At 44.6% G+C, this 18,363-nt stretch overlaps 1 protein-coding gene across 1 annotated transcript in view; it reads right to left on the bottom strand.

Annotated features, from left to right (window-relative positions):
• The window catches only part of WWTR1 (WW domain containing transcription regulator 1), a 153,078-nt gene extending 138,200 nt beyond the window's left edge, over window positions 1–14,878 (bottom strand). The window contains exons 1-2 of the mRNA XM_008160850.3: window positions 14,820–14,878; window positions 14,000–14,433 (exon numbers count right to left, since the gene is read on the bottom strand). Of these exons, the coding sequence (XP_008159072.2) occupies window positions 14,000–14,430 (431 nt within the window). The 5' untranslated portion in view covers window positions 14,431–14,433; window positions 14,820–14,878. The remainder of the gene's footprint in view (window positions 1–13,999; window positions 14,434–14,819) is intronic.
• Between the last annotated feature and the right edge of the window lie 3,485 nt (window positions 14,879–18,363).

Raw genomic sequence — 18,363 nt, 5'->3', positions numbered from 1 at the left:
TCCATTCTGCTCCTACTGTTAAATACCAATCTTTGTTAATAATCACAGACTGCTCAGTAGTTGTCAACAGGTAAGCAACAGACAGATAGAAAGAACAATGGCTGCATTGTGTACCACATGGGTTACAGTCCTCAGACATGCGCGTGAGAACTCAGCTTTCCAGAGCCAAGGCGTAGCCCTTGCCATCTCCATACTTACAGAAATGCAAGATCGGTAAATTCAAGTGTAACTTTTTTCAGACCATAGATAAGATAACTAAACTTCCTTTAAAACCTAAGAAAAAGATTGTATTTTAAAAATAAACTTGGGTGCAGCTTAACCTTTAAGTAATGGTCCTTTCGCCTCCATTCCTCTCTTTCCTTTCTTCAGATTTTTCTATAATATATATTTATGGTTCAATTTTATGTTAAAATGCATGAATAGCCAAATATATGTTGGATGGTATAATATATAAGAAGAATCCACATTTGCTAAACATTCTATATACAAGACTTATATTTCACACAAATATGTGACACAAAGACCCATAAAAGTGGAGACTACTGCACTAGAATGCATCTTCAGAAAACATAAGTAATTTTCTAAGCCACAGTGAAACTTACTGCTTCTTTTATGATTCTTAATCCCTCCTACTAAACTCACATTTATACAAATTCCAAACCAGTAACAAAGCCACTAGGTGCTCCCATATTAGCAAAATGCAACAGAATGGCCTTTTAACTGCCAACTCTAACTACAAAATTCAAACTGAAATCAGTCTGATGTAATCAAATGTGTTTAGTTTACTTACCTATGCTGTGAAAGGACAATGACCTGTGCATTTACCTGAGTTAATTTCAGAATCCCCTTTAACAGATACTAAAATCAGTTCCAGCAAATGGAGAAATAAAGATAAAAGTTTATCTGAAACTAGTTACACAATATTCCAAAATATAAATCTTTAACTGATGCTCCCCAAACAGAATCTGCTGTGTTTATGGCTATAATTAAGTATGACCAGTCCCAGCCATAATAGCCCGGTGTGCCACGCTGTGACAAGGGTATTACCACAGCCAGGACTGGAGACTAATTCCTCACAGCAAGTGATTATCATGTCAATTAAGAGTAATATTTTTACCAAGTCTTATAACTTATCTTGGTTAGTTATAAAACTCTGATTTCAGGTCTCATTTTAACAGGATGTTTAAATAAACAAATGGAGTCCTTCCATATGCCATTGGCTACTCAGCAGGAACACCATAGAGTATGTGGGAATTGGAGGACATACCTTATCTAAGATGCTTATTTTCTTCATTTTTCCCTCTTCAAAAACTGGATTCTATAAATTAGAACCCTAGGCCCTTACCCTGACCTGGGAAAGAAAATGGCCTCCGTGGAGAACTTCTCTGGACATTTTTCAGTTCTCACCTTCCTTGACCTCTGAAAAACCACCCACAGAATCAACCACTCCTTCCTTTGAGCTCCCCTGGATTCCATGTACTACTTTCTGATTTCCTCATATATTTCTGGCTGTTTCTTTTACAGGGTCTACCAGACTTCCTTCGTTTTTTTCTCACCCTATCTGTAACCATATAGTTATAGTTTCATTATCTGGATATGGATTACTTAACTATTATATACGTGTGAGTGTGTGGGAAAAAAAAAAAATATATATATATATATATATATATATACACACACACATATATATCTCCATCCATTGGATATCTTAATGTCAACTCAAAATCAACATGTTAAAAAGATTTTCAACCTCGTCTAAACCTTTCAGTACTTCATTCATGCCATTACACGGACTGCAAATCTTCCTTTTCCCATCTTTTCCTCACTGCCCTTACCTAATCCATTACCAAATACTGTCATATTTACTTCCTTGATATCCCTTAAATGATTTATCTTCCCTTTTCCAGCACCACAAAGCAACTTCCCAGTAATTAAACCACTCTTATGAGGACTTCATTCCAGAGTGGCGAATATTGAAGTCACTGCTTGTGAATTCTAAAACTGCAGTTACAATTTATATCCCATTCCATCTCGGTGCAGCCCACAGACTGTGCTCGAAAACCTGGTCAGTTCTGGAGCACCAAGGACATCAACTTCTTGAACCACAAAGCCAAGAGCCAGTCTCTGAACTACAGTTACCCCAACAAAGCTTTCCACCGCAAGAGCTCCCCATCAGTCATCACATCTAGGTCTACATCGTTTAATCCATACCTATTCTCTATGCAGTCCTGAGGCTGTGTGTGGGTCAACCAGAAACAAAGAGCACTTACACTAAGGTGCCTACAATACCAAAACCACCAGCTGATGCCATTATGAGTGAAACTGTGTGTGTGTGTGCCTAATAAATCCCAGGAAGACACACAAGCAACTGTGAACAGTGGTTACACCTGACTAAAACTACTGGGTAAAGTACTCTTTTCACTTTATATCCTTCAGTTTTGTTTTCATTTGTTTGTTTTTAAAAATATTTTTATTGATTTCAGAAAGGAAAGGAACGAGATATAATAACACCAGTGATGAAAGAGAATCATTGTTTGGCTGCCTCCTGCACTCCCCCTACTGGAGATCTAGCCAGCAACCCGGCATGTGCCTTGACCGGGAATCCAACCATGACCTCCTGGTTCACAGGTCAATGCTCAATCACTGAGCCACACGGGCCTGGAAGGAATTTTTTTTTTAATAAATAATCCAGCATGTTTGTTTTTCTCTGGTCACCATTCTTTAATTACCAAGTCTGTAGCTAGCAAACTTGCAGGTAAATTATTTACACGAAAACAAAAGAATTTACATGTCTTCAGTATTCAGAATTGAAGTGTGTCAAAGCATATTTCTAAAACAATGAGTTACATAGGGGCCACAAAAACAAAATATGTTACATACTGGAAAACAGATCATATATAACCTTTGTGCTGTAAAATTTGTTTCCATATTGAGATTCACTACTCAACATATGACATGGATTGATCCTTGTTAAGCTAAGAGATGAAATGAATAGATTGGTTGATACATAAAAGATAGTTATAAGGATAAATGGAAAAATAAAATGATAAGTAGGTAAAAGGATGGATGGATGGATGGATGGATGGATAAATAGATGGATGGATGGAATAAATAGATAAATAGAATTAAGAGAAACAGTGAGTCTGTTGACAGATGGATCAGTGAGTCTCAAACTGTGGTAAAGGACCAGTGATTTTTATTTTCAATCTGTCAAGAGCAGAACGTGGTCCTATTGAGGACGGCTTGCATGTAGCTTGGGCCATATGAGACTCAGCACAAAAGTTTGACATACCTGCCCTAGCCGGTTTGGCTCAGTGGATAGAGCATCAGCCTGCTGACTGAAGGGTCCCAATTCAATTCCCGTCAAGTGCACATACCTTGGTTGCAGCTCCATCCCTGGCCCCAGTGGGATGCAAGCTGGAGACAACCAATTGACTTGTTTCTCATTGATGTTTCTCTCTCTGTCTCTCCCCCTCCTTTCCACTCTCTCTAAAAATCAATGGAAAAATATCCTCGTGTGAAGAGTATCAAACAAAAAAATGTTTGACATACCCAAACTACCCTGTTCCACAAGACAGTCCCACTGATCATATGCTGAAGTGTCACAACAATGTCATTTTGCTATAAAAGTTCCTAAACACTCTCAACTTCTGTATCTAGCTTGTCTTGGACCAGTTACATCCACACACTGGTATCAGTCCACGGGCCACACTTGGAGTGGTACTGAGATACATCATCAGCTACTTCACACTGGTACGCCATTAGTTCTGCTCGGTTGGGCATCCATCTAACTGACCGGTGCATTTGCCAGACCATGTATCACCCTTGTATAAGAAGGGTAGATGTATTGACTAACAAGTACAACAGTAGATGACTGATAAATTGAATAACAGATAAGCTAGAGAGATAATTAGACAAGAGCCAGAGAACTGCTCTTTGTGCAAAGAATAGCTCTGGATAAAGTGTTAACAATGGTTCTCTCTAAATAGGGATCCAGGGAACATCAGAAGAATTTACTTTCCATTTTCCTCCCTCAAGTAGTGTTTGAGCACATAGTATTTTTATACTTAAAAAGAGAAAGTCAGGGCTCTCCCTTAAAGCATGCTCGAGCATTTCCCTTTCCCTTTGCCTTCTCTCACTTCTAGGGCCCTTCCTTTACCTCTATAACTTGTTTCCTAAGCCCATTTATTTTATAAGTAAATGTTCTCTTATTAAAAAAAGAGAGAGAGAGAGTTAAAAACAGTCTAGATGTCCATCAATAGGGGATCAGTTTGAGGTTTTTTATTGATTTCAGAGAAGAAGGGAGAGGAAGAGAGAGAGAGAAAAAAAAAAAACATCAATGATGAGAGAGACTCATTGATCAGCTGCCTCCTGCACAGTCTCCACTGGGTACCGAACCCACAACCCAGGCATGTGCCCTGACCAGGAATAGAACAGTAACCTCCTGGTTCATAAATCAACACTCAACCACTGAGCCACAGCAGCCGGGCTAGTTTTTTTGTTTGTTTGTTTTTTTAATATATTTTATTGATTTTTTACAGAGAGGAAGAGAGAGGGATAGAGAGTTAGAAACATCGATGAGAGAGAAACATCGATCAGCTGCCTCTTGCACACCCCCTACTGGGGATGTGCCCACAACCAAGGTACATGCCCTTGACCAGAATCGAACCTGGGACCCTTGAGTCCGCAGGATGACGCTCTATCCACTGAGCCAAACCGGTTAGAGCTGGGCTAGTTTTTTGTTGTTGCTATTCATCCTCACCTGAGGATATGGAATTGAACCCCACCTCTCCTAGTCCTTTCGTTCTTTTCCCAGAACACGCTAAGGTCCTAGAACCTCAATGGGATGCACAATCACCTACCAACCAAGTCAGGCCATGTTCTTCTGGCCTCAAAACAACACTCTTGCACAGCCGGTGTGGCTCAGTGGTTGAGCGTCAACCTATCTATGAACCAGGAGGTCACCTTTTGACTCCGGTCAGGGCACATGCCTGGGTTGCAGGCTCAACCCCCAGTAGGTAACTGATCCATGATTCTCTCTCATCATTGATGTTTCTAGCCCTCTCTCCCTCTCCCTTCCTCTCTGAAATCAATGAAAATATATTTAAAAGCAAAACAAACTAAAAAAAAAATAAATGCAAAACTATCTGAAAACACATCCTTAGCATTTCTGCCTTTGCATTTCTTTCCTATCCCCTCTTTTACCCACATTCTTTCCATTTTTCAAGGTTCCATTTATGTCCAAGCACCTTTACAGAGACATCTCTGCACACCCATCCACCCTTCACCCATCACCCTGTCCACTACATGTAGTATGTGGAGCTACATTTCTAAGCCTTCAGTCCAAGAGACATAGACGTGATGGAATTACATTTCCCAACATGGCAGATTCCTATGAGATGCCAGCTTGCAGTGCAAATGACTAAAAGAAAATAGGATAGGATTCCTTCATTATCTAGCACCTACTACGTGGCCAGGCACTGTGCTCGGGTTATACAATGACAAGCAAGGCAAACATCATTCTTGCCCTCAGGGAGGTTAGAGTAGAAAAAAAAGAGAGAGAAATAATTAAATAGTAATAAAGCAGTAATACTACGGCTGGGGAGACACAGAGGGCTCTGGGAGCACAGAGCAAGAGCATCTAAACCAGTACCAGCGAGGAGGCTGAGTCAAGAAGGACCTCCTGCCTGGGCGGGCGGCATCTGTGCTGATGCCTGAAGGTAGCGTAGGAGTTAACCAGGCAAAAAGCAAGGAAATAATGTTCTAGGCACAGGTAGCTTGTGCCACGTTTCTGAGGCCAGAAGGAGCAGAGCCAATGGTAGAAACGAAAAGACTTTCTGCCAATTTCAGACCTGCAGCCAAAATAGAAAGGACTGCCTTATCATGGCACACCTCACATGAGCTTCCAGCACAGGAAGAGCAGCTGCTCTAGGCTCAAACACCACATAAGTCGGAAGGCAGCTAGTTAGCCTGCTTTTCTCAGTGTTCTCCTGGTCTCCCCAGCTAGACTGTCAGCTGCCTGAGGTCCAGAAACCGGGCACACATTTCTCCCCCCAAGGCACACTGCAACGCAGGGACACAGCAGGAGTTCAATGATTTTTCCTTGTAAATGCTGAAACAGCTATTGATTCTTTAGGCGCCACAAAGGAAAGGTCCTGGGAGATCGCAGCCCCCATCCCATCTCAATTGGGAATGTAACAGCAATAAACTTTCAACAGAGCTTACCTGCCAGGCACAGCAATAAGCATTGCATATACACTGAGTGGCCAGATTATTATGATCTCTGAACGCATAATAATCTGGCCACTCAGTGTATTTGTATCTCAAACGGGTACCAAAAGTATTCTAGACTTTTGCTGGAGATCAACCACCTATTTTCCCTGAGCTTTCTATCAGCCAGTGCAAAGGGGAAAACTGATCAGGTGCACGATTTATAGTATCTTCGATATCAAATAAATGAGGTACTCAAGAGAAGTACACTGAGTGGCCAGATTATTATGCGTTCGGAGATCATAATAATCTGGCCACTCAGTGTATATCCAGACCTCACTTCATCTAACAGCAACACAGGAATGAACATCATCTTTTCCCTTCCTACTTACTGTCCGCTATGCCTAGATGGAATGTTAAGTAAAAGCTAGAACTCTAGGAAAGAGAGCACACTGATAAAGGATAAACTGCAGGAAGTCCATATGACCTGAGACTTGCCATAAGCAGACTTTTTTTTGAGATGAATTTTTTTTATGGAGAATTCTTGGTTAAGATTTTAGTAATTATTGGGTCAGTTCATTTCTAAAGAAAATAATCCAATACAAGAAAAACACTTTGGTTACATAAGCTCCAGCCTTCAGTTACTGAGCTATGACTAAGATGGCCCTGGACCCCAAATCTACCACTCCAATGATTTTTCGTTTTCTCTTGCAATTTTTATAACCCCACCCCTGACAATTTAAAAAGAAATATAAATATATTTGTATTGATTTCAGAGAGGAAGGGAGAGGGAGAGAGACATAGAAACATCAATGATGAGAGAGAATCACTGATCGGTTGCCTCCTGCACACCCTACACTGTGGATCAAGCCTGCAACCCCAACATGTGCCCTGACCAGGAATCGAACTGTGACTTCCCGGTTCATAGGTCGACGCTCCACTACTGAGCCATGCTAGCCAGGCATAAAGGCAGTAAGAAGTAACCTGGCTCTGTTTCTCCTCGAATACACTTTACCAGCTTTATCTAATTAATCCTCTCAACAAGTCCTCAGCAATGTAATGGATCCAGATATCAATAAGGTAATCCGCCCTGACTGGTGTGGCTCAGTGGATAGAGCGTCGGCCTGGGGACTGAAGGGTCCCAGGTTCGATTCCGGTCAAGGGCATGTACCTTGGTTGCAGGCACATCCCCAGTGGGGGGTGTGCAGGAGGCAGCTGATGGATGTTTCTAACTCTCTCTCCCTCTCCCTTCCTCTCTGTAAAAAATCAATAAAATATATTTTTAAAAAAATAAGGTAATCCACTGTAGGTATACTATCCATGTCTGGTTTGTTCATTTCATCATCTCTCCCTCTCCAGCATCAAGAGTTCCAAATTTGATCACCCAGACTGAGCTCAGAAGCAAACTCTAATGCTTCATCCACCACTGTAGTTATCTGGTCACCAAGGATACCTAATTGCAGGGCCTAATTACGGGCATGTAATTGGCATGAGGCAACACAATGTAGGGCAGGAGCACAGGTTTTAGAATCACAATTCTAATCCCATCTCTGCCACTCGCCTAATATGAGATCCTAGGCCATTTATTCAACCTCAGTGAGCTTCAATTTCCTCAACAGTAAATGAGATAATAACAGGTACCTGTTCACAGGTTCACTATGAGGTTAAAAGAAAAAATGTATGCGAAAGCACATAGGATTACGGAAAAAAGGTTTTATACACATGTCAGGAATGTGTTTCATGGCTGATTCTGGTGCTGTCTCTGGGAAGCACGGATTCAGCTCCCTGCCTTGTCTGGCATAAAGCAGATCATCAACAAATGTCAATTACCTCCCCTCTTCAACTCTCCATTCCTCCATCCCATCCTCCTTCCCTCCATCCCACACGAAATTAGCCCAACTTGTAGTTACAAACCAGATTCCAAAAAATAAAAAGTACACCCTCCTCAGAAGGGGTTGGGTATTCTCTGTCCAAGATGCTAAAGCAAAAGGCACTCTTGATGGGCATTCCTATTTAGGTTCCTTAATAGGAAAAGTGACTCTTAGTCCTTACTTTAAATTTTAAAAACTGGATTTGAATCCCAGATCCAGGTAGTCATTCAGAGTCAAAATCAGCTTATTCTACTGCCATCTGATTTTGGCCAGGTAGACAAAGTATGTGTGTGGGGAGAGAGGCAAGGGGGAGGCAAGAAGAAAGTTGTCCTGAAAGTCTACTATGTGCAAACCACTTCAAATGTTATCTGATCTTCCAAAATATCACAAAATAGGTACTACTCTCCTCATTTTACAAAGAAACTAAGGCAGCAGGCAGTATTTTTTGAATGATAAAAAGCCTCAGCCTAGCGATTTTGGCTCAGTGGATGGAGCACCAGCCTGTGGACTGAAGGGTCTCAGGTTCAATTCTGGTCAAGGGCACGTACCTCGGTTGCAGGCTTCATCCTGACCTTGGTCAAGGAACATGCGGGAGGCAACCAATCCATGTGTCTCTCTCACATTGATGTTTCTCTCTCTCCCTCTCCCCCTCCATTCCACTCTCTTTAAAAATCAATGGAAAAATATCCTCGGGTAAAGATTAACAAAAAAAAAAAAGTTACTCAAGCATGTGCTCCAGCAAAATGAAGGCATAAACCAAAAAAGAAGAAGACATGGGAAACAGCACTTTCAGCCATGGAAAGAAGTACAAAGAAGTCCCAGAATGACATAGGCCTATACAGAAATCAGAATCCAGAATGGCTCAGAAAGATAAAGGAACCTGGGCATAAGCTTAGGGAAAGAAGGCTTTATAGAATTGATGGCACTAAGAGCCTAGACAATTTTGAGATCATAATAAAGGCAAGTAATATACAAACATATAAAAAGACAATTAGAAGTACCAGAAAATGATGTTTAAGGAAGTCAAGGTACAAATATGAAGAAAGGAAAAAGTGACAGCCTGGCCAGTGTGGCTCAGTATTTGAATATCTAGGTCCCCTTGAACCAGGTCACCGTTTGATTCCTTGCCTGCTCGATCCCCATTAGTTGAGTTTCTCTCTCTCTCTCTCTCTCTCTCTCTCTCTCCCTCTCCCTTCCTCTCTGGAATCAATAAAAATATATATTAAATAAATAAAAATAAAGATGACACAAATTTAAAAAACTGATGAGAGAAAAAAGAAAGAATCTGACTTTGGTGCTAGATATACCCTCTTTTGATTAACCCAGTTCTGACCCCAGACCCGATGTGCAAGTCTAAAAACTAATCTTCATACACAGGCAATGAATTATATTTATAGAATCATAATAATGTAATTGTTTCTTACAGATTTTCAACTTTAAGAAAAATTTATGGATAAAAAGGTCAACTTTGGGGCAAAGCACAAAACCTTTATTGGTTATGGGTTCAGGACTTTGGAATGTTATTATCATTGACAAAAAGCAATTACTATAACTGGTAGCTACCCAAACCTCCTTGACTTACAAAATGGGAAGTCAAGAAATACTGTCTAAAGTTGACCAAAAATATAACAAAGGTGTCCTAACAAACTAAAAACAATATAAATGTTAAATCTGAAAGAGGCATAAGCTTAAGGAGCTACATTCTCACTTTCATATCAGGAGTTAAAGTTGGTAAGTCATAAAGTAGTGGTAAGCCCATATTAAAGTTAAGAAGGTAATAATCTAAGAATTAAATACAAAAATATTTTTAAAAATTAAATGGTTTTCTTTGGGAGGTTTAAGGAGGTAAAGAAAACCATTGTTTTTCAATAAAAGTCCTTCTGTTCTATTGAATATGTTGCCAAGTGCATAGATCACACTGACAAAAATAATTTTCTACCACATATGTTAAAAAAGGCAGTCCATGAAGATTACTAAACATTGGGAGTGGTGGGCAAATATTATAATTGGAATTATATTTAGGAGTAAGGATAAATTATTTTTTCTTATAGAATACTAGAGGTCCAGTGCACAGATTCGTGCACCAGTGGGGTCCCTCAGGCCTGGCCTGCGCCCTCTCGCAATCTGGGACCCCTCAGGGGATGTCAGAGAGAGCCAGTTTTGGCTCGATACCCGCAGGCCAGGCTGAGGGACCCCACCGGTGCATGATCATCAGGACTGGGGAGGGACCGTGGCGGGCTCCAGGGCATGTCTGGCCAGTCTCACCCAGTCCTGATCAGCCAGACCCCAGCAGCAAGCTAACCTACCAGTCGAAGCATCTGCTCTCTGGTGGTCAGTGCGCGTCATAGCGACTGGTCAAATGGTCTAACAAATGATAGGACACTTTGCATATTAGGCTTTTATTATATAGGATTATTCAAATAAAAATTTTCTGCAAGATTTGAAAGTTCTATTGAAGCCAGAGCATTCTTTATATCTTTACTTTCTGGTTCATGTACAATAAACATATATAACCATTTATAACCAGAAAATTTTTATTTTATTTTAATGTGATCAATGTTCAGTCAGTGATGTGCCAGGTTGCTAAGAGCCCAATAGCTACACACACACTCAGCCTGATTTATGATCTTTAGAGAACAGCAGGAACAATGCAGTCATTTTCAGAGGCCAAGTGTTTTAACATTTGATCCTCTATGGTTATGTGCTACCCTGAAGGAATGCCTGAACAGCACAGGAAAGGTGTGAATGCTCAGGAAAGGTGCCCTTTAAGAGATTACCAGAAAGTGATTACATCATATACCTAGGAACAATCTTCCCTGAAAAAATGACAAAAAGCTCTTTGAAGTATCTTAAGATGTCCAGGCTTTGTTATCCATAAAGCTCATTGTTCAGCGGGTGCAGTGAGTGGGGATAAAGGTGGGTGGGGAAAATGGAAAAGTGCTCAGTACACAGAGTTCCAATCCAGGGTCCACCACTGAATGACCACATGACTTTCCCAAAGTCAAATAATTACCCTTTTCTGAACGCAGTTTTTTTAGAAAAAAAGTTATTCATTTCAGATTTATGAAACCCTAGCCTCCCGACCTAGGATTCTACTGCTAGCCCTGTTTCACAAATGTTGGAGCAAAGTAATGAGCAGATTTTATGAAAATTAAATCAGGATCAGTTGCCATTTTTTTTTGCACTTCTATTTATTCCACCGGAATACAGGGCCTTTTGAGATTGTGCAACAAAGTGTAACATCTTACATTTACCTCACTCCAACTTAAAGTTCCAAGAGAAACTCAGAGAGCCCTGGCCAGTTTGCTCAGTGGTTAGAGTGCCAGCCCGCAGACTGAAGGCTTGCAGATTCAATTCCCAGTCAAGGGCGTGTACCTCGATTGCAGGTTCCCCAGTGATACATCTCCCACTGCGGGATATATCTCTCTCCCTCTCCCTTCCTCAGTTAAAAAAAAAAAAAAATGAACCTCAGAGAACTTTGGGCAGATTGCTAATGTTAAAAGACAATAGTCATGCCCTGCCGGCTTGGCTCGGTAGTAGAGCGTCAACCAGGAGGTCACAGTTCGATTCCCAGTCAGGGCACGTGCAGAGGCAACCAATCAATGATTCTCTCTTACTGATGTTTCTATCTCTCTCTCCCTCCCCCTTCTTTTCTGAAATCAATAAAAATATATTTAAACCAAAAAAAAAAAAAAGCCCGGCATGGCTCAGTGGTTGAGCATTTGATTCCTGGTCAGGGCACAAGCCCGAGTTTCGGGCTCAGTCCCCAGTGTGGGGCGTGCAGGAGGCAGCTGATCAATGATTCTCTCTCATCATTGATGTTTCTATCTCTCTCCCTTTCCCAAATCAATAAAATACATATTTTTTAAAAGACAACAGTCATAATGACTTAATTTCTTTAATTCCTTTAGCTACTTGGCAAAAATATTTCCAGGAATAGCATCAGATCAAGCTATCCTACTACCAATTTTTCAGCTGTTATTGTCACTGAGGACCCAGTAAAATGAAGACACACTTTGCTTTGGGTTGGGGAGATGAGCAGAGGGATCAGGGCAACTTTCTCTCTAAACTCAGGCCAACTTCCACGATCACCCTACTTCCACAAAGATAGTTCTGAGCTATTACAATCATTCAAAATGTGTATAAAAGGGAATTACTTTGTTTTGCTTTTATTTGAGGGTTGTTGTTTTTTTTTTTCCTATCTTTCCTCAGATAATGGGTAAGCCCAGCTCTTATTTCTTATATACTTTTCTGTGTATATTCATAAACAATTTAAAAATCATTTGGGCCAAAAACGATCTCCCCAATTACTGTAAATTATTATGTCTTTTTCTATTTTATTTCTTACTAAGTCCATTTCTAGAAAATTCACCATAAAATATTCACAATTGCATTTACCTGTTAATACAAGAGGCTAGTTATTTTGGACCTTTATTAACTACAGAAACTAATGTCATCCTTCAGAACAACATCATCACATTTAGGGAAATGTCATGTTATTACATCACACACTTGAATTCCACCAGCCATTTAAAACTCATAGGACTGAGTACATGTCCACACTGTCACTTAAAAACAGGGAGAAGACCAGTGGTGGGATAAAATGGCCACCAAGTCTGTTCCAGGACAAGTGCTTCCCAGCATTGCACCAGCCACAGGAATAAAACCAAGAACTCCTCCTCCTTCCACAAGATGTCAACAGCTTCGGGATGGGAAAGAAATCCTTGGTCACCGGTGTGAGTCGAAGTGTTGGTTATAATAAGCCTCGTCCATTACTGTATATTCTTTATTAGGGCCCTCAGATAGCAATCAAAGTATCAAATATTAGCGCCAAAGAAAGGACTGATTATATTTTTAAAATAGCATCTAACGTATTAACTTTCAAACAAAGGCTGCACCATCAAAGAAACATGGACTTTAAATAAACAAAAGGCAAGTTCTTGGAAGAGAAGTGTCTCTCCGTGGCTGTGCACAGCCAGCTGGTGCAGGCACTCCTGACCCCAGTGGTCCAGTCGGCACAACTTCCACCTAGGCCATGGCCCGCCTGACCTCACCGGTTACCTTTCAAGTTCCAGCTTGGCTCCTCCTCTGGAATATAATTATCTTAGGTACCACAACGGAAAAAACTTGCTTTATGTCTGTGAACCTATCTTCCTATACAGTCTTTAACGTGAATCTAATGTAAAATTCATTACATCAGAAAGCCGGAACAACGCGAAGGGAAGAATGACAAAAGGCTCCCGATTCGATGGTACTTGACGTTACCAAGTATGACATAATACAACTCCTGACCCAATTTCCACACAACGCATCTGTCCAGCCCACAGCCACTTCCCCGGCAGTGGCTGATGACATCACTGTGCCGTGTGGTCATTACATCACCCAGCTGGGAGGTAAGGCCTGCCAGGCAGTGTTCACTTTTCCAGCTTTTCCCCAGAACAGAGACTGCAGACCACCTACACTGCCAAGAGTCCCTCCTCTCCCGTCTCAGAACTTTTCTCACATGTTTTTGGTGTCACATCTCAACGGCCCAGGCTCTGCGGTATCTGCCTTAGAACGGGCAGGCACGGGGGAAGGGTTTGTGCCCAGGAGTCTGTATCAATGCTCCAGACTCAGGGCAAAGTCACTTAGTGTTTCATGAGAATCCCCCCAACACTACTTTTATGTCTCCTATCTCTAAGAGTTCCCTTCCGTGACCCGAACCTCCGGGGATGCCCTGGAAGAACATCGCCAGACTCTCTGCTTCTGATTCCTTACAATTCCAATACCCAGGGGTCCACTCCTTACTTGCAGCTTCGCAGATGTTTGGGAAAGAACCCTGGAAAGACACACCATCATCACACACGCGCGCGCGCGCGCACCTCGGTACCGCGCCTCGGCGCCCCCCGCCCCCCCCGCCCCGCTCCAGGCGGACTTACTTGAGGAAGTACCTCTGGCCCGTGGTCGTGAAGGTCATCTCCCAGCCCGGGGGCAGCGGCAGCTCGTCGGTCACGTCGTAGGACTGCTGGCGGAGGTGCGCGTGCTGCTGCGCGGCGCTGATCGCGGCGCCCGCGCTGGTGCCCAGCTGCAGGGACGCGGGCGACGAGTGCGAGCGGACGTGCTGGGCGCCGCCGGGCAGCCGGGGCCCCGGGTGGCCGCCGGAAGAGTCGGTGCTGGACTGGCGCGAGTGCGAGCCGGAGTCAGGCTCCTTGAAGAAGGATTCGGGCAGGATCTTCTTCCGCCATGAGCTGGGCTTGGGGTTCATGACCGAGGTGAAGAGGGCTTCGAGGTCCGTGTCTAGGTCCGGCGTGACATGGATCACTTGCTGCCCGGGCGGCGGGAGCGCATGGGGCGCTGAGGCCGGATTCATCTTCTACAAGGAAAAGGGTCAGATCAGCCTTTTATTTCAAGTCGGAGGAGGAGGTACGGGGAGGAAATACAAAGATACAGATAGGTGTCCGCCTCGAGATCCCAGACGCGCAGCCAGGAGACCAGCCGCATGGGGGAGGAGTCCCTCCAGAATTATGCAACTTTCTTGGAGCAAAAAAGTTACCGAGAGCGGGAAGAGCGGGGAGGGGGGGAGACAGCTGCACTCCGGACGTTGCCGAACTGTGGGTGGCAAAGAACAGGTCGCAGCTCTCCAGGGCAGGGAGCCCCCCAAAGAAATCTCAACCCAAGCCAACTCCACATCTCGACCCCGGAAACCCCAGGACCCGGGCGCCCGGGAGCGGTGCGCGGGCGCGCTCCAGCGGGCACTACCTGGGCGCGCAGCGAAGCCGAGTCTGGGCGTGCGGCGGCAGCCGTCGGGCCTGGGTCGCTCGGGGTGCGTCCCGATCTTGACGGATGGGAGCCGGAGCCCAGCTGGCAAATCCGGACCCGCCCTCGGTGCCTGGCAGTCGAGGGGCTTCGGCTTTCACATCCCCCAAACCGGCCTCAGGCCTTCGCGCTCTTGAAGGAGGAGAAGCAGACAGGGCGGCCGCCGCGGCTCTCCGACTGTCCCATAAACAAAGTTTGGAGCAAACTCCCACTCCCAGGAAAGAGGCGGGCCCGAAAGTTGAGCTGTTGAATTATGCATGACTTGCAAGTCCTGAGCCTGCCTGCCCCCGCTTGTCCCACCCCTTCCTCCTCCTCCCCCTCCTCCTCCTCCTCCCCCTCCTCCCCCTCCTCCTTCTCCTCCTCCTCCTCCCCCTCCTCCTCCTCCTCCCCCTCCTCCCCCTCCTCCTTCTCCTCCTCCTCCTCCTCCTCCTCCCCCTCCTCCCCCTCCTTCCCCGGTCTCTCCGGCTCCAGAAAACCTCGGGTGTGATGGGTACTTTGCAGGCTAAGAGGAGAAGGATGCCCCCCGCCCACGCTTGGTCGCGCGGAGCTCTCCCGCGGAGCTCTGGAAGTGCATTCCTTTGAGTTTACCGCGGACTTGGGGCGGATCAAAGGGAAAGTGACCGGGGCCTGTGGACCGAAACCAAGGCCTGGGGCGGCGGAGGGTGGCGGGTGAGGGGCCCAGGCGGAGGAAGGGCGGGTCCCGGGCGCCGCGCCCCCCCTCAGCGCCCGGTGCTCAGGCCGGGAGCGTCGGGTCCGCCGCTCTAATCCAGGGTTCTGCCCGAGGGCGGGACCGGGTGCGCCCCTGCACGCGGAGACACCGAGGCCTGCCTTCACGCGGGAGGCTGCTTGTGACCATATTTGGTCCGGCGAGGAGGCATCTGGGTTGTTTGGCTTTCAGTTGTCTGCCCCAGAGCAGATGGTGCCCAGAAAGTGCCTCTCGTTAGGGATGCGGCTCCACCTACGGGCGCGTTGTAAACAGCCTTCTGACCACTCTTCAATCCTTAGTTTCCTCTCCGGGGACTCCGGTCACCAGACACGGAGAAGAAATTGACTCAAAGCCTGGTGCTGGAATGGGAGAGCAGTCGTCCCCTCCCCCGCCACATCCGCGCGGGCGGTGGGAGGATTGGAATGTCCCTGACGCCCTCCAGAGAGCCTGGAACCGGGATGGAACCCAAGCAGGTGGCTGGGAGTAAAGAGGGTGCGCCAGTGACCCGGAAAAGGCCATTCACCCTCCCACGACTGGATCTGGGCGAGGGTGGAGCCCCCTGCCCCTAGATGTAGCCTGGCTGGACAGCTGGGGGAAGTGGTAGGCGGCCTTGCCCTCCGGAGAAGCTCAATTCCATCTCTCCTCCTCTCTCCATTGCGGGAAACAGAGTGGCTACTAGGTAAGTCACGCTTCAAAAATACCCCTACCCCACCCCATTTGATTCATATCGAAGTTTATAAAATAAGTCGAAAAATGCAATTATGTAAAGCACTTTGAACAGGACCCAGCCCACCTACATACCTGTTTGTTAAATAAAACAGAACTGTATTAAGTGTAAGTATTGTGCCTCAACATTTTTATAAGGGTGAAAAGAAGTCAAAATTAAAATCTGGAATTGTCTTGAAGAAAAAGTTTACAAGAAAGATAAGGCCACCCTATAATTTTGCCTTGAAAAGGGTAGGAGTATTTGGGGCCACTCCCTCAATGGCTGCTGCCCATCACTGCCCAAAAATAGAGCAGAGCCCACCAAAGTAAACCCCCTTCCCCCTCCCCCCATTATCTGTTCTGCTGGTATACTCTGATTCCAGACCCCCCACAGAGTGGTCAAGAGCAGGCTGCCCTGACTGATGGATTCACTGGCAGGGCACATACCTGGTTTTCAGGTTCATCTCCAGACAGGACACATTCCGAAGGCACCTAATCGAGGTTCTCTCTTTCTCTTCTTTTCTCTCTCTCTGATCAATAAGCATGCCCTCAGGTGAGGATTAAAAATATATATATATATCAGGGCTGCCTTAGGGAAAGAGCCATGTGGATCACCTTCAAAGTTAAGCAGAACATGACTCCTTTCAGGAGACTGGAATCTGGGGTTTCCCACGCAGCAGGTCCTGTTCCCACAGGACCCACATAGGGAAAGGGGAGACCACCAAGAGTCACTCCATAGGAAATGGAGCTTTTTGCAAAAGCTATCTTCAGAAGCCCCCGATTTTGACAATTTTCTCTATAAAACTACAGGAAGTGACAGGGACCATATGGTTACTAATTCAGAAGCCACAAGTCCATCCCCATGATTAGAGGATGGAAGCTTGAGGCTAGCCTTACTCCAGGAGGGTTCTCACCCAAGAAGGAAGGCCCTGCTTTGTCAAGACCACCTGGCTGTCACAAGGGAAGGGAATGCTGAGGAAGCCCTGAAACTAACCCTGCAGTGAGGATCAGGGTTGGGACGGGCATGGGTAAGGATGTTGTCTTCATTCCTTGCTAGGCTTCAAGAAATAGTGGAGGACAGCGGAGCAAATACCTGAAAGGAAAACTAAATAGCAGAGTAATTCATAGAGAAAACTCTCAGTTCCAAAATGGCCTATAAGACGTGATAGTAGATGGTTAAAGAGATTTGCTTGAGTCCTTCATCCTTCAAACAATTGCTTCAGGTTAAATAATATTTACATGTGCCTTGTATGTATCAGGTACTGCCCATATGAAACAGCATGGTGTAGCAGATACATATCCTGCATTTCCTTCTTTGAAAAGTATGTCCAATCCTCATAGGATTCTAGATCTAAACACTACACAGGCATTCCTCGGAGATGTTGCAAGTTCGATTCCAGACCGCCACAATACAGCAAGTATCACAATAACGCAAGTGTAATCTTTTTGTTGGTGGAGGGTCTTGCCTTCAATTTGTAAAAAACAAAAAACATTTGTTAGTGCAATAAAGCAAAGCACATTAAAAGAAGGTATGCTTGTACAAATTTTATCTGTTGACCCATGATTTAGAACACAAGCTTTGAAGTACCTAGCTCTAATCTCTACATTGTCAAGTAACTAATCCTCCTTAAATCACAGATTATTTATTTACCAATTGGAGATAATATTGAGTAGTCTGTGACTTTGTTGCCCTTCAATGGACCACCCTCCTGTTAGTCACACCCTCATGGAGACCCTTCCACTTAAGTCTGGACTGAGCCAGTGACTTGCCTTTGCCAGGAAAATGCATCAGTGAAACTGTGCTAGTTCCCCACCTAACCCTTGAGAGGTGTGGAAGTTTCTACTTAGAAGTCTTAAGCCACTAGGTAAGAAGTCCAATTACTGGAGAAAGCACATGGAGAGAAAGAGAGGCTCTGATACATGTGAAGAGAGGGAGAAGTCCAGCCATCCCAAATCCGAGCTGCACCCAGCTCCCAGCCAGCTCACCAGCTGACGGCAAACACATCACAGAGGCTTGCTAGCCCAGCCCGGATGGTAGACCTGTTAGCAAATAGAATGGAGAGTTGTAAGCCACTA

Source organism: Eptesicus fuscus, chromosome 3 (assembly GCF_027574615.1).
Source record: "Eptesicus fuscus isolate TK198812 chromosome 3, DD_ASM_mEF_20220401, whole genome shotgun sequence".
NCBI lineage: Eukaryota > Metazoa > Chordata > Mammalia > Chiroptera > Vespertilionidae > Eptesicus > Eptesicus fuscus.
Note: the sequence above shows the minus strand (reverse complement) of the source record. Positions and strands in the feature narration are given on the sequence as shown.